We start from the raw sequence: 17,402 nt of genomic DNA, 5'->3' as shown, positions 1-17,402 counted from the left end.
GAAAAGATTGAAGCAGCCTTTGGTGTGCCAAAGCCCACTGAACTTCTGGAGCTGTGGAAGACAAAAGTCCCAGAGTTCTCATTATCACTCTTAAGGAAACTTTTGGGTTCCTTTGTAGACCGGTTATTTCGTTCATAACCTTGTCTATCTTCTCCTGTGGCAAAAACATCTTTTGAACTGACGTGTCTACCATCATTCCTAAAAATTTTATCGTTTGAGTTGGTATCAATACAGATTTGTCTCGATTTACCAACCACCCCAGATCTGCCAGATACCTCAAAGAAGTCTCTAGATGTGCCTTCAAAAGCTCCACTGAATCGGCAAAAATCAAAATATCGTCGAGATAAAAAAAATCACCTGGATAGCTTGCTCCCGGAGAGGAACTAACGCTTCCGCCATAATTTTTGTAAAAATGCGAGGTGCTGAACTGATCCCGAAGGGAAGGCAAGTAAATTGGAAGTGACACAGAGTGCCTTCTAGAGATACGGCAAACCTGAGGTATTTCTGTGAATATGGGTGAATGGGAACATGCCAATATGCATGCTGCAGATCCAAATTGACCATGAATGACTCTGCTTCCAACAGATTTCTGATAGAATAAATCGATTCCATCCTGAATTGTTTGTACTTGACCAACGGATTTAATTTCTTTAAGTTGAGAATTAACCGGAATTTCCCCGACGGTTTCTTTACCAGAAACACGGAAGAGTAGAACCCCCTTCCCTGTTCCGACCGAACGACTGGAATGATCACTTTCTGATCTACCATGACTTTCAGAATTCGAGACAATTCCTGCGACATTGCGGCATCTACCGGATTTCTTGCTATCATAAATCTGTTGGGAGGAACAGAATTGAACTCTATTCGATAACCCATTTTCACAATTGCGCAAATGTATGGGCTGGCGACTGAATTTCTCCACACCTCGCTGAAGTTCTTCAGTCGACCCCCCACTTGATGGTCATTGGGGTTTTTTATTATCCTGGGGCTTGATAAGAAAACCCCCCTTACCATTTTTGTTAAAGGACCATCCTTTCCTTTTAGACTGTCCTTGACGCTGATTACGTGGCCTATTGAAAGGACGTTTGGTAGGCTGCGTAACCTTTTTCTTTGGAAAGACCTTCTTTTTACTAGAAGTCCTTTCCAAAGTAGCATCCAATTCAGGCCCAAATAACAGATTACCTGTAAAAGGGACTGAACATAACCTGGATTTTGAAGTGATACTTCCTTCCCAAGTTTTAAGCCAAACTGATCTTCTAGTAACATTGGCTAACCCAGCTGCTCTCGCTGTATACTTGATGCTTTCTGCTGATGCATCTGCCAGGTAGCTAGTGCCTTTAAAAAGTAATTCTAAGGCCTCCAGAAGTTCTTCCTTAGAAGCCCCCTCCTGAATCTTATATTTAAATTGATCCAACCACAACAACATGGTTCTTGATACACACGTAGAAGCTATAGTCGGCCTAAAAATAGCCGAAATAGCTTCCCATGTACGTTTTGAAAAAGCGTCCGTCTTCCGATCTAACGGATCTTTTAAAGAGCCTAAATCTTCAAAGGCCAACTCTCCCTCTTTAACCATCTGAGAAAAGGGCGTATCAAGTTTAGGACATTTACCCCATAAATTAACCTCCTCTTCACTAAACGGGAATCTTCTCTTCATTCCTTTGAAAAAACAAGTTTTTTATCAGGCTCGGTCCACTCCTTCAGGATAGACTGGCGAATAGACTTATGAACTGGAAAAACAATGCCTTCTCTGTCTTGCCACCCTTCATAGAGTTTATCATGAGGAGTTAACAAATCTGAATTCCCTTTATCAATCTGTAAGCTATCAATAATAGCATCAATAAGGCCCTCTGTGTCCCCTACTTTAAATTTAAATTTAGACGGGGTCTCTTTAAATTCTTCTGCACTATCATGAGAATCTGAACCCACCTCCCCTTCTGAAGTAGAAGAAACTGCTGGTACAGGGGCTTCTGGTTTAGATTGTGTCTTAGTTTCAGCCAAAGAAGTTAAACTGTTTAATAGTATCAGCCATTTCCTGTCTAAAGGCTCTTATTGTATCCTTGACAGAGAGGCCATCCTCTGCTAAAACCTTCTTAGAGCAGGGTTTGCAGAGTGTCTTTTCCCATTCAGCTGGCAGTCGTGCATTGCATACTGGGCACTTTCTCTTGGATCCATCTTTTGCCTGCAAAACATGATCCAAACAGCCCATTTAGAAAGTGGAAGTGACGTCAGCGGTAGCCGCGCGCGCGGCTATAAAACTTCCCCAGAACAGACCCGATGGATCTTCTGTTCCACTGACGCTGTCTCCAGCTGCGTGCAAGACAGCCCACCGCCACCTCCAACCAGGCCAGAGGGATCGAGGACGCCATCCCGTTTTCTCCCTCCTCTTAAGGGAGCAAACACGAGGCAAGGTAATAAACCTTGATGCTGCCAGACTGACCAACTCAGTCTCAGCAGCCCCCTACAAGGTTCCCCAGGCCCTACCTACCACAGACCTGGTTCACCCGAGGGAAAGAAACCTCCTTCTCGCGCAGGAAATATTTCAAACTGAGGGGAGATTCTCATGGCCTTTCTTTTATAGGGGAGGGATTGAAATATTTCCTGGAAGGGGCGTGGATATCTCGGAGTCTTGTCCCAGAGGATCACTGGATAAAATCAAAAAGAGTTTCCAATACGACTCAAATGTGTACAGCTACATCAATCCCGGCGCAGTATAAATATTAGCAAGATCGTTGTACGATTTGGCCTATAGCACATTTATTAGAACTTGACCACCACTACAGAGGCCAAAATCTAATTCTTCCTAAAATAAGTAATTAGTTGAATCCATCCAGATAAACACAGGGATACATTTCTTTGGTGCTGTCCTTAGGTGAAGCCATTATCTATGGGCATGCATTCTAAATTGTCATATAAGCAGGGATTCTACTGTGGCCTCTGAAGTGGATAGGGTTCACAAAACATGAATCATTCAGAAACATTGCTAAACGCTAAAAATATATGGTGAATGTATGGACCCCATGGATCTGCTCATCTGCCACCAGAGCTTCAAAGTCGGAGTTGAGAAGTCAGAGCAATTTGTGGGTGCCTGGAGTTGGAGCTGGGAAAAAAATGCACCGACTCAGACTCCTAATGAATTTAAACTGTAATTAAAATAGAAAATATGATAAAACGTTTTATTTCTCAGATAACAGTCATCATAAATAATTTATATATACAGTAATAGCTCTGCTTAGTCCACAAAAATGAAATAAACCAATCAAAAAAATAGTTACTTGTGCTGCTTCAACAAAGCAGTCCCCGTATTTTTAAAGTCAGATATACAGATCTGATTGTGAGTGTATATTTGATGTGTACACAGGAATCTCATATATACTAAACAACATCTACGCTGTAAGAGTAAAGCTTGATATGTAGCTGTGTCTCTATTAGAGATGGTCAATGAGATGCAAATAATTCTGCGTTGATGCTGGTTTATGCAAAATTTATGCACCCTCTTTGCTCATTAAATCAAATAATTTGATATGCTGTTAAAATTTGGTTTGGTGATTACGAATTAAGGGTACCTGAGACGGATGAAAAGAAAAGTTTTATACATACCTGGGGCTTCCTCCAGCCCCATGCAGGCTAATCAGTCCCTCACTGTCCTCCTCCGCCACCTGGACCTTCTACTGAGTCCCGGTAATTCAGCCAGTCAGTACAGTCCGGCCGTGTGCAGCTCCCACAGCCAGGAGCATTCTGCACCTGCGCAATAGTGTTGCGCAGGTGTAGTAAACTCCTGGCGGCGGAGTGTGTGCATGCGCACTATGCCCGACTGGCTCAAGATCCAGGTAGCGGAGGACAGCGGGGGCTGATTAGCCTGAAGGGGATTGGAAGAAGCCCCAGGTATGTATAAAACTTTAATTTCCTCTATCTCAGGTTTACCTTGTTACACAGTAGTTCTTTACGCTACATATGCATTTCACACAGAGCTGCAGGGAATCCACTGAGAATGTTGTGCTCATTGAACACAGAGGTGTTGTCTATCACCCATAAACCTGGTTCAGATTGTACATGAAGAATGTGTAATAGAGGAAGAATCTCCTTATTCCCATGCAGAGTACCTGCACATCACTCTTACATGTACTCACAGTTACATTGCCTAGGGCCTGATAGATGTTCTTTGTTCCTGTCTGTATCTTCTACAAGTACTCTTACCAAGGAATAGTTTTAGTCTAGGACTAAAAGTATTAGAGGCAGAAGATCATCCGGATATCCAGGTAACTGGTAGGGACTGTTTCCACTTGTCAGGATTCCTTTGCGTTTTTCTGTGCAGAAAAAATTTGCACGGCAGAGCCATCAGAATTCGCATACCGCTATGCGAATCGCATACAATGTATTTAATAGGAAATTCGCATGCGGTTTGAGTATGCGAAATTTCATGCGAATTCACATAGAAACAATGGAAAAATCACACCAGCACTGCCATGGTTTAATTCGCATACATCGTCAGCCATGCAAATTCGCATGAAAACTCGCATACACCCGCATGCGAAATTCGCATTCGAATTTTTACCGCGGCGATTTGCACTGCACAAGTGGAAATGGGCCCTTATTGTTTAAAAGGGAATAAATATGGCAGCCTCCATATCACTCTCACTTCAGTTAAAATTCCTAAGCGTTGGCAGTTAAGAGATGCATTTCATGTTACATACTTTCAATCAACAAGATTGTAATATGCAAATTAGAGGAGTTGGAGTCGAGGATTCTGTGGAATCCTAACCTGAGGAGTCGGTGGATTTTTGTACCTACTCCACAGCCCTGTTTGCCACAGGCCACAAATGCACAAATAACCAGCTTATAAAATCAATGAGTTAAGAAGTTAACTTTTCACATATATGTTATTATAACCACATTTTGTATAGATAGTAAGCATTCATTCATTCATTCAAGACTCATTTGTTAAAATTAGAATACTGAATCCTGGATCTCCCAATTTTTAATGTTATGCTAGTTTCATGGAAAAACAAAGAAAAAAATCCACAATTCTAAAACTAATGTATGGTGCATGTAGCAGTTGTAAAAACAATGAACCATATTGGAAACATTTTTTTCAGATATATAAACACCACAGCATTTTTAATGGTTCATAATGGATGCAACTGAACAGACTAGTCTGTGCAACTGCATGTTCAATATATTACAGTTCTAATTGTTCAAGGTGGTCCATGGTATGCTTCCTTTACATGGTGCAACCTTATTTCCCTTTAGGTTTATCATCCATGGGAACATAGGTCTTTAATGTGACTTGTGTCACCAGGAGAGATGAAGGCTTCAATTGTACACACTCAATTATGATTGGCCAATCACTGGGCAATGATACCACCTCCATGTAGTATGAGGGTCAACAAATATTATGAACATGTTGTGTAGGTAAACCCTCATTCTAAATGGAGGTGGTAAAACTGATCAGTGATTAATTAAATCAAATCCTAAGTGCAATAATTTGCATTGGTTCCACAGCAACTGAGTCCAAAGTGGCTATTTTTGCTGCAAGACTATTAGGGTCTGCTCATCTCTGCACTGGGGCCACTGTTTATTGGTGCTCCCAGTACTGCATGGAAACATGAGCAATGAGATCATCAAAAGCACCCCACACGTGCCACTCACTGGCTTAGCCGAGACTAATGCTTATTTGTAAGTGTGCATACAGTATAAAACTGACGGAAAAACTAATAGTTTCATTAACTTACCTTCCATCTGTATTGTAATGCAATTCCATTACAGCTCCACTATGGCCCTTTAGCGTTGCATAGTTATCGCAGTCTCCATACACATTCCATAAAACTGCAAAATAATAAAATATTTTCTTATATTTTATATGCCCACTTAACACTAAAATGTTATAGTCAGATGAGAAATCCAATACAAATATATAATCCTTTCACCCTTCATAGAGACACCGTCTCTAGTGTCTTATGGAAAGGATTCACCTATCCCCAGCAACAGCTACACAACATTATCGGACACACAATTAGAGGGAGATGCAATTTGGGGTCTGGCGATCAGCTACAGCGGCCCCTAGTTTCCACCTGCTTCGCCTGAATCCATGTAGAAGAAAATGTGAACATACTTAAGGACAGAGCATTAAATTGCTTTCCGAAAACTTTTGTATAACGTAGGAGGCAAGGGGACTGGTAATTGGGACATATGGTACTAGGGTTTTAGAATGGCAGAACACAAAAACAAATGTATACAAGTAGTTTAAAGGATCAGCCTATCAATCATTGGAGAAATCAGGTGGACTTTTTTTTTTATTTCTTGTGAACTCCAATGTGAAGATGACCTTGGCACTGTCCTCAAAAATCAGAATATTCCCTCTCATAACAGATATATCACTATCCAGACAAAAACATAATATTTTGGTATAGGATGCGTGGAAATGGGAGAAGTACTGCCAGACATGATGCTTCCCTTGCGTTGAGGGACATCCATGGCTATAATTACTGGATAATGCCCAGTGGTGTTGATCCAGGGATTTTATCTGATTGCCATCTGCATGCGTGAAGAACATTTTTCCCTTTTGGGGCTAGTTGGACCATGCCTTGTAAGGGTTTTTCACCTTCCTCTGAATCAACAGGAATATGTATGAGTGCAGACTAATGTTGTACCTTATTTTTTGGTTGAACTCAATTGACGCATGTCTTTTTCAACCCAAATGTCTATGTAACGTTGCCAACCATAACTGAATTGAGTTGTCTGGCATGCACGTCACTTACTTTCTCTTTGCTGGCATAATTAAAGGGAATCTGAAGAGAGAGGTATATGGAGGCTGCCATATTTATTTCCTTTTAAACAATACCAGTTGTCTGGTAATCTTGCTGAACTCTATGGCTGCAGTAATGTCTGAACCACACACCTTAAAGAGAACCTGTACTGAGTAAAAATATTTAAAATAAACACATGAGGTAACTTCAAATGAACATTACATAGTTACCTTGCCATCAGTTCCTCTCAGAAGCTCACCATTTTCTTCTGACAATAATCCCATCCAGTTCTGACAATATTTTGTCAGATCTGAAATATATCAGTTGCTGTCAGTAAAATATCAGTTGCTGTCAGTTATAGCTGAGAGGAAAACTGATGTACCAGGTAATATCCATGTTTCCCTATGGCTCAAGTGGGCGATGTTACAGTTTAACTGTGTGCTGACCAGAAAGCTGTTATGGGTAATGGCTATTTTCAAAATGGAGGACGGAAAATTCCCTTGATCATAGTGAACAAATAAGACGCGGGACAGGAGAAAGACACTGAGGAGTAGACTACATGGAAGGTAAGTATGACTTGTGTATGCTTATTTTGACTTTTATTTTCAGTACAGGTTTTCTTTAAACTAGCATGCGGCTAATATTGTCAGAAACATCTGGTCTGCTGCATGCTTGTTCAGGGTCTATGGCTTAAAGTATTAGAGGCAGAGGATCAGCCAACTGGTATTGCTTAAAAATAAATAAATAAATATGGCAGCCTCCCTATCCCTCTCACTTCAGGTTATCTCTAAGTTTCATCCCACTCAGTTAATATTTAACATTGTTGTAAAGTATGTAAATACTGCCCCCTCCATAAATCTGATAAATAGCATTCTTGGTCTTACAAAAAGATTTGTTATGCTCATGGCCTGTCACTTCCTGCCACTCTCTTCTGCCCTGCTATAGTCTATATAAAAGTGGGATGGCACACACTCCTACTCATGCTTTCTCAGAGTGTCCTAAAAGAGGTATAGCCAGGTTGTCACTCAAGGTCCCTTCTGCATGGACAGCTTCCTCGAATGTGTGGCTACAAGAAGTCACATGGCTGCCAAGATTTTTATTTCTATAAACATTTAAATATTGAGACTGCTGTTTATTTCATATGTGGAGGGATATTTTTAAATCACAGAAGAGTGGCTTTAATGTGGATCTGCTGCGCTGCACATTTAAAAAATAAATCATAACAGACTTTTATGACATTTTATGGAAAAAAAGAAAAGTGCTTACGGACTAATCTATCAAATCCTGCAGATGCCAATGTTACTCCATTGGGGTGAAATTTGCAACAATAGACTTCTCCTTCATGTCCAGACAACAGCATAATAGGTGCTTGAAGGCTGGATGATCTTGGAGGTCCCTAAAGAAGAAAATTCAATACAGAGTTAAAAAATTTTCTTTTAAAAATTCTGTTGGTTATCCACAAAGCAGTTTACAATAGCCCAAACAAAATATTATCAGAGCATGTACTAAGATTTCAGTAGCATCCTGAGTGACAAAAAGTCAGATGCGAGATATGTTCTTGAGCTGCAGATGACAGGAGCTGGTTAGAGAGTGTATGTAATGGATAAAAGAGAGAGAGAGTCAAATATTACTCCTAAGCACCATACTTTGAGAAATGACTTTGTAAGGGTGTTACTAAGCCCCGTTCGGCTCAGGTGCAGTATGTCCGCGGGGGTACATGCGCACTTCCAAGGGAAGACGTAGCCGGCGTGCGCTGTCACCAGGTACCATAGTGGACATATTGCTCATGCACATGTAGCATGCCCGGGTCAGGTGACTGCGTGTGCTGGCTACGTCTTCTAACAGGAGTGCACGCGTACTCCTGCAGATATACTGCGCCTGTGCCCACCCTGCCGAACAGAGCTTTGGAATGGGGCCAGTTACAGCTGAACAGATAAAGATGCCAGCCCACGGGAGGTGCGGTAAGCCTATGCACGTACACGTACACACACACACACACACACACACACACACACACACACACACACACACACTGGACTGGAGTTCTGCTCCAAGTAAGATAATGTGAAAGACTTTCCAGAGAGATAGGGAGATCTCCAGAAGAGAGCAAGGCCCTTTATGCCTTCAGATGAAAGTATCTGTGAGTAAGAGGTGGTCAACAGTATCAAACGCTGATGACAGATCAAGGAGGAGTAAGAAATAATTGCCTTTGGATTTAGCTGTAAAAAGATCATTGGTCACTTTAGTAAGAACTGTTTCTGTGGAATAGTTAGAGTGAAAGCCAGATTGGAACTGATCAAGAAGGGAGTTAGCAGATAAATAATCACTAAGTTCAGCATGCATATGCCAATCAAGTAATTTGGATGCAAATGGGAGAAGTGTCACAGAGCGGTAGTTGGCGAGTGCGATTGTTTTCTAGGTAGTGGTGTCACAAACAGGGCTGTGGAGTCAGAGCAATTTTTGGGCACCTGGAGTCTGTGGTTTCATAAACTGAGGAGTCAGATGATTTTTAACAGCCTTTCTGAGTAAGGACGGATGCCAGCAGAAAGAGTTATGTTAAATAGTGATGTTAGTACAGGCATGAAGGATGAGGATAGCTGAGGAATGAGATGGGAGAGAATAGGATCCAAAGGACAGGTGGTTAAAGAGAACCAGAGACGAAAAAATAACATTTATACATACCTGGGGCTTCCTCCAGCCCCATCAGCCTGGATCGCTCCCACGTTGCCTTTCTCCGCTGCCTCTGTCCGCCGCTGCCGGGTCCTGTCATTTCGGCCAGTCGAGCCAGTCATCGCAAGCGCAGTGCGCTCCCTCCGTACTGAGCAGGCGCATGCGTACAGAGCCAGAGGGAGCCCCTGTGCATGCGGAAGGGTGGCCGCGTCTGGCGGAAGTGACAGGACCCGGTACCGGCGATAGAGGCAGCGGAGGACGGCGGCGTGGGAGCGATCCAAGTTTATAGGGCTGGAGGAAACCCCAGGTATGTATAGCATCTTTTTTTCATTTTTAAAATACGTTTGTCTCTGGCTCCCTTTAAAGGACTTACGAGCCCAACACGGTAAAAAAAGGTCTGTACCTGTATGACGTTGGAAGGCACGGAGGACGCCATCCGCGCCCTCCGTGCATCTCCGCCGGGTCCCCGCTGCTTAGCCTCCCCCCGGCCGGACCCCGACCACACAGCCCGGGTCGGGCTCCCCTGCCTCCTCAAATATGGCCGCCGGAGGAGGCCGCGGCTGCGCAGTCCACACCGCCGCGAGTGCTGCTGCGCAGCTCTAGGGCCTCTCTCCCCGATCCACGCTACGTAGCGTGGTTCAGGGAGGGAGGCACTAGAGCTGCGCAGCCGCACTCACGGCGGTGCGGACTGCGCAGCCGCGGCCTCCTCCGGCAGCCATATTTGAGGAGGCAGGGGAGCCCAACCCGGGCTGTGGGGTCGGGGTCCGGCCGGGGGAGGCTAAGCAGCGGGGACCCGGCGGAGCTACACGGAGGGCGCGGATGGCGTCCTCCGTGCCTTCCAACGTCATACAAGTACAGACCTTTTTTTACCGCGTTGGGCTCTGAAGTCCTTTAAGAGGTTGAGGTGGAGAGAGAGTGGAAAAAAGGCAGATAGAAAGCAGTCTATGAGAGGGGTTTTGTCAATTTTATCAGTGAAATATGTTTCAAATTATTCAAGCTGATAAGCAGGGAGGAGAAGTAAAGTGAAGGGGACGAAGAAGTAAGTTAAAAGTGCTGAACAAGTGCTTTGGATTGTGCAGTGGGAGGATATTAAGGAAGGAAAATATGACTGTTTTGCCAAAGAGTACATTTCTATTTTCCTATCAGGGCTTCCCCCGTCCCACGGTGGTCTCGCAGGGCCCCTAAGAACAGTGGCCATGTAAATATTTACCTTCCCGGCTCCAGCCCAGGCACAATAGCAGCTCTCGGCTTGGGATCAGGTGGAAATAGCTGATCCCAGTTGTGTCCGCTCTACTGCGCAGGCGCAAGTCGCAGGGTCAGCTATTGGGATCAGCCATTTCCCCCTTAGCCCATCGGGGAGCTGCTACTGCGCCACAGCTTGACAAATTGTTGGCTGCGGCTTCGGAGGGGCCCAGAGAGACCACTGTGGAATGGAGGAAGATAGGGGAGGTCTCGATAGGATCCAGAGGCTTCTCCCTCCTGAGGCAAGTACCCCCCAGGGGCACTTTTTTGTTACAGAGTCTCTAAAGTTTTTTTAAGACTTTTTTTTGTAAGAAATTAAGTTCACACTTGTGTTACTTTTTCTCAAATGCCGTTCAGCTATTCTAGAGCACCTTTTCAACTGTTTAGTAACTTTGGTCAGCCAAGGTTGGCAACTGACATGCTGAGGGCAGACATTCGTAATGGCCCATACTCACGAGGGACTTTTGTCGCCTCAACACGCGGCGCGCGCGTGTTGCGGCGACAGGTCGCCCGTGAGTATGGGCCGTTGCACGCGCGCGCACCCCGAACTGTCGCCCGTCGCTCATGTCGCCATGCGATTGAAAGTTTCAATCGCATGGCGACAGTCGCCGCCGCACCTCCGCCGCAACTGTCGCTAGTCCGCGTGAGTACGCGGACTAGCGACAGCAACCTCCATTAAAGTATATGGAGCTTCCGGCGGAGGGAGGAGGAACGTTGGCGACAGCTTCTGCCTCGCCGCTGGTCCCTCTTCCGCGTGTGTACGCGGAGGGACCTGGCGAGGAGCTGTCGCCGGCCTGTCGCCCACACGCTCAGGTGTGCTGGCGACAGGCAACATTTGCTGCCCGTGAGTACGGGCCATAAGAGGCGTGAAGCCATCCATGACCATGGAGCTGTGGTAGTGTGTAGCTGCCGAGTCTGGATCAGTGAAGGATGATGTGAGGAGAGGTGTCAGTGCGTCACAGACAAATTGCATATCTAGGTTGCGGTAGTTTCTGCGAATATGTGAGCATACTTGTGCCAGTGTAGTAGGAAACGAGGAAGAGAGTGAGAAGACATGTAAGTTATGGTAAGAGAAAAGAAGTGAAACATTAGTAAAATTAGTAATAGAACAATGAATAACAAATATGAGGCCAAGCGTATGGCCATCAGTGAGAGTTGGAGCAGTGGAACACTGAGACAAGCCATAGGAAGAAGGAAGTGTCAGAAGTTTGGTGGTGACAGAATTACTGGTGTCAACAGAAACAGTATTCTCACCAGGCTCGAGCTCCTGGCTAATTTTGGGGAGCACCCAGCCATCATTGACTCTCCTCCAATCCTGTAAGCAGAGTTGCACCAGCTCTGCATTCCCCATCGCGCCCCACCCGGCTAGAAAAAAAATTCTGGGGAGAACACTGAGGAATGCTAAAATCATTCTTGATAATGGTAGGGCTTTCAGAGAACAGGAACTTAAGGGATAAGCCATGCAGAGAAATGATATAAGAAAACAAAATCAGGCCCACTAGGTCAGTAGATAACTACAATTTGGAGTTTAGAGGGAGAGTATAGTAGACTGCATAAATTTCAAAGAATGGTAGAGTGAGAGAGAAGGAATAGGAGCGAGTGGCATAAAGGTGCATTTATCAGAGACGAAAATGCCCACACCACCACCATGTTTAATTCTAATTGTAGGAGCATACTCCTACAATTAGAAATAAACATGGTGGTGGGGTAGGCATTTTCCTCTCTGATAAATGCTCCTTTATGCCACTAAAGTGGAATCCCCATAAGAGAGAGTGGCAGATGAGGCTATGTCAGGAGAAGTCAGCCAAGTTTCAGTGACCCCAAAGAATGTGAAGGCATTGTAATGCTGGGCATAAACCATGAGATTTTATGGCAGACAGATGGTTCGATAATTTCCGACAGGTCCGATCTGATTTTTGATCATTTTTCCTGATAGGTTCTCATAGAAGTAAATGAAAGTCGATCGGAAAAACGATCGAAAAAAAAATCAATCAGAAAAACCACTGGACAGTAAATCTGCTGAAAAATCTCATCATGTATTCCCAGCATAAGTGAAAAGATCATGGATAAAGGAGAGTTTGTTACAGACTGGTGGGGTAGGCTGGCAATGTGTGCATGTAAGATGAAGTAAACACTCCCATCTCAGTAACTGATATAATCAATGTTAGCAGATATTAAAGTGAACATATAAAGGGCTCTGAAGTAGTCAACTCAATTATGTCTGCATAATGAAGTTTGTTAAAGTACTTAAAATGTATGCAGACAATTTAATGAAAAAACTAAACAAGACCAAAACGTAGAGCAAAACAAACCAAAATCTAGAGCAGCATAATTTTTTGCTGCCTGCTATGAATTTCTAAAACTGACCTTAAGCTCAGACTTAACTTCCTTGCTACACTTTTTTTTTAATTTATGGATTGCCTACACAATCTCAATATCCAGAACAGTATCTGTTGTTAACCTCCTGAGCGTTACGCCGCTCAGGAGGAGGTCTTGTTACTTTTTGCCCGATTGTTAAATTATTGTTGCAAATGAATGTAAAGCATCTAGCTAGCTAGTAGTAGTCTCCGGCACCCCCTGATCCCCGCCGCTCCCCTCATATATACGTTACCCAGCCTGGATCCAGCGATCGGCGCAGCCTCCCCGGACAGCTCGGTTATTCAATATGGGGAGGATCTTCATGAGCAAACCCGATCCTCCCCAGAGACCGGAGCTGTGATGGGAGGCTGCACGGTCGCTGGAACCAAAGAGGGGGGGTGGGGCTGGTAACTTATTAATGGGGAGATCGCGGGGGATCCGGGGGTGCCCGACACTCTTACTACCTAGCCTAGTGCTAGCTAGAGGCTTTACGGTTATTTAGGTAAATAATTTCATTAAAGTATAACTAACTGTCGGGCATAAAAATCAATTCTTTATTTTTATCTGGTAAACAACAATACGGATGCTAACCAGGCAATCCAAAAAAGTTAAAATCTATTACTTTTCTTGTTTAATGATCATTCCCCAGTTTACCTGACTCTTATTTGGCACTTTGCCGCACAAAGGAAGTGGCAGGGCATGCTGGGTTGTCTTTTTTTGCTTCTTTATTTCCCCTCAGACTTAACTAATGTTCAGAAGCAAAAAAAGGACAACCCAGCATGCCCTGCATCTTCCTTTGTGCGGCAACGTACCAAATAAGAGTCAAGTAAACTGGGGAATGATCATTTACAGTGGGTTGCAAAAGTATTCGGCCCCTTGAAGTTTTTCACATTTTGTCACATTACTGCCACAAACATGCATCAATTTTATTGGAATTCCACATGAAAGACCAATACAAAGTGGTGTACAGGTGAGAAGTGGATCGAAAAAATCATACATCATTCCAAAATTTTTTTACAAATAAATACACATGCACATCTAAAGACTGAAATCCTTGCCCATTCTTCTTTACAAAACAGCTCCAGCTCAGTCAGATTAGATGGGCAGCGTTTGTGAACAGCAGTGTTCAGATCTTGCCACCGATTCTCGATTGGATTTAGATCTGGACTTTGACTGGGCCATTCTAACACATAGATATGTTTTGTTTTAAACCATTCCATTGTTGCCCTGGCTTTATGTTTAGGGTCATTGTCCTGCTGGAAGGTGAACCTCCGCCCCAGTCTCAAGTCTTTTGCAGTCTCCAAGATGTTTTCTTCCAAGTTTGCCCTGTATTTGGCTCCATCCATCTTCCCATCAACTCTGACCAGCTTCCCTGTCCCTGCTGAAGAGATGCAACCCCCGAGCATGATGCTGCCACCACCATATTTGACAGTGGGGATGGTGTGTTCAGAGTGATGTGCAGTGTTAGTTTTCCGCCACATATAGCGTTTTGCATTTTGGCCCAAAAGTTCCATTTTGGTCTCATCTGACTAGAGCACCTTCTTCCACATAGTTGCTGTGTCCCCCACATGGTTTGTGGCAAACTGCAAATGGGACTTCTTATGCTCTCTGTTAACAATGCCTTTCCTCTTGCCACTCTTCCATAAAGGCCAACTTTGTACAGTCCATGACTAATAGGTGTCCTATGGAAAGAGTCTCCCACCTGAGCTGTAGATCTCTGCAGCTCGTCCAAAGTCACCATGAGCCTTTTGACTGCATTTCTGATCAGCACTCTCCTTGTTCGGCCTGTGAGTTTAGGTGGATGGCCTTGTCTTGGTAGGTTTACAGTTGTGCCATACTCCTTCCATTTCTGAATGATCGCTTGAACAGTGCTCCGTGGGATGTTCAAGGCTTTGGAAATCTTTTTCTAGCCTAAGCCTGCTTTTAATTTCTCAATAACTTGATCCCTGACCTGTCTTGTGTGTTCTTTGGACTTCACGGTGTTGTTGCTCCCAATATTCTCTTAGATAACCTCTGAGGCCCTCACAGAGCAGCTGTATTTATACTGACAGATTACACACAGGTGCGCTGTATTTAGTCATTAGCACTCATCAGGCAATGTCTATAGGCAACTGACTGCACTCAAATCAAAGGGGGCTAAAAAATTATGCAAACACCACTTTGCAGTTATTCATTTTTAAAAAATGTTTGGAATCGTGTATGATTTTCGTTCCACTTCTCCCATGTACACCACTTTGTATTGGTCTTTCATGTGGAATTCCAATAAAATTGGTTCATGTTTGTGGCAGTAATATGACAAAATGTGGAAAACTTCAAGGGGGCCGAATACTTTTGCAACCCACTGTATAAACAAGAAAAGTAATAGAGATTTTAACTTTTGGATTGCCTGATTAGCATCCTTATTACTTGTTTACCAGATAAAAATAAAGAATTGATTTCATGCCCGACAGTTACTCTTTAAGGGGGACTCCTGGGGCCACAGAGCGGTATGCCGACACAGTGTTGGGCATACTCCTAAGGAGGTTAAAGAGACACTGAAGCGGAAAAAAATAAATTATGATATAATGATTTGTATGTGTAGTACAGCTAAGAAATAAAACATTAGGATCAGAGACATAGGTCTAATTGTTTCCAGTACAGGGAGAGTTAAGAAACTTTAGTTGTTATCTCTATGCAAAAAAAGCCATTAAGCTCTACGACTTTCAAAGTCGCAGAGAGGGCTGTCCACTGGAGTTTATTATCTCAGCTGTCAGTGAAGAATTTTCTTTTTCTCTGCTAGAGGACAGGTCAATAGGTCGCAAGACTGCCCTGAAAAAAATAATTTAGAATGCTGAGTAGTGTGCACACTGCACATATTAAAAGACTTCCGATGCCAAATCGGAAGGCTGTTTCCTGTAGCGTGGATTGCGGGGTTGGCCCTAGAGCTGCGCAGTCGCACTCGCGGCTATGCGGACTGTGCAGCCGCGGCCAGCTCCAGCGGCCATCTTTGTGCAGGCAGGAGAGCCCGACCCGGGCCGTGCGGTCGGGAGCCATTCGGGGAGCTATTGAGCGTCAGGGACCCGGCGGAACGGCACGGAGGGCGCGGACGGCGTCCTCCATGTCTTCCAAATTGATATGGGTATCTAACTTTTTAAAAAAAATTTTTTTTGTAGATTTGGCCTTGGAAGTCCTTTAAAGAATGATGCAATGCTATAAAACACACTATATAACTGAAAATAAAAATATGAGACTATTTCCTTTGCTACTAATCTTCTAGTAATTATCCGTACTACGCAACCAATTCATTTTATCTTTTTTACGCTTCAGAGTCTCTTTAAGAGGAGTTGGATTTATTTGAACTTTCATCCAACCAGGGCTGTGGAGTCAGAGTCGAGGCAATTTTGGGCAACCGGAGTGGGAGTCGTGGTTTCATAAACTGAGGAGTCAGAAGATTTTTGTACCAACTCCACAGCCCTGCATTCAACTGCTATTGCTACCCCCTTCCCAGTGGAATACTTCCTACAACTTTTGACCTCTACACAGTACAGTGCATGCTGCACCATAGAATTTATTTAGCACATTTTGCACATACCCCAATTTCCTCAAGCCTGCACGGTCTTATATAAGCTCAAAACAGGTGCTCACTCTTCCACTCACTCTAAGCATTAATGCATGGGCGTAACAATAGCCACCTAGGGGGGCCACATGCAATCTTTTTGTTTTTGCATGGGAGCTCCATACATGGTAGTTATGCCCCTGTATACGTGTGTATTCCCAGCCTTCTGTACATGTTTATCAAAGAGTAGGTACTGAGCAGAAAAGTGTAACCTGACTCTGGCTGTGTAATAAACATAATCTAATAAAAACATTGACTAACTGAACCACGGTTAGCAGTTTTCATTCACCACACTGCTTCCACTCGCATTGATAGACTTTGTTCATCACAATCTATGTGCTGGAAAGCTCACAGCGATCAAAATTGGCATGTAAGCTTATTCAGATCTCGTGCAGATTATGGGAAACTAATAATATAAATTGCATGTAAACTAAACGTAACCAAAAATTATCTGATTGGCTCTAGTGCGCCTCGCGGATTGCAATCCCCGCACTGCAGAATGAGGACATGAACTGCTAGTCTGGAAATGATTCAGCCCCCCTCCTTCAGCACTCACCGCTGCCACCAACTCAGTCCGCGGCTTCTTGGCTTGCATAGCCACCAGCTCCATTCCTTTCCTCTTATTCTGCTCAATCATGGTTCCGTCTGACTGCTTCACAATTCTACTGCAAAGAAAAATATATCACCCTCAATGGCACCAACTCCACACTGTTCCGGCGACAAGTGTTTTCGTCATCAATCCGAGACTGCCGTATTTCGAAGACGCTGCTGTAAAAACATCACGTGACGTA

At 43.9% G+C, this 17,402-nt stretch overlaps 1 protein-coding gene across 1 annotated transcript in view; it reads right to left on the bottom strand.

Annotated features, from left to right (window-relative positions):
• The window catches only part of SNRNP40 (small nuclear ribonucleoprotein U5 subunit 40), a 36,680-nt gene extending 19,312 nt beyond the window's left edge, over positions 1–17,368 (bottom strand). Inside the window, exons 1-3 of the mRNA XM_068269297.1 lie at positions 17,168–17,368; positions 8,013–8,142; positions 5,733–5,826 (exon numbers count right to left, since the gene is read on the bottom strand). Of these exons, the coding sequence (XP_068125398.1) occupies positions 5,733–5,826; positions 8,013–8,142; positions 17,168–17,248 (305 nt within the window). The 5' untranslated portion in view covers positions 17,249–17,368. The remainder of the gene's footprint in view (positions 1–5,732; positions 5,827–8,012; positions 8,143–17,167) is intronic.
• Positions 17,369–17,402: the final 34 nt, after the last annotated feature.

This window comes from Hyperolius riggenbachi, chromosome 2, assembly GCF_040937935.1.
Source record: "Hyperolius riggenbachi isolate aHypRig1 chromosome 2, aHypRig1.pri, whole genome shotgun sequence".
Lineage (NCBI taxonomy): Eukaryota > Metazoa > Chordata > Amphibia > Anura > Hyperoliidae > Hyperolius > Hyperolius riggenbachi.
The sequence above is the reverse complement of the archived record's forward strand: the minus strand, read 5'-3'. Positions and strand labels throughout refer to the sequence as shown.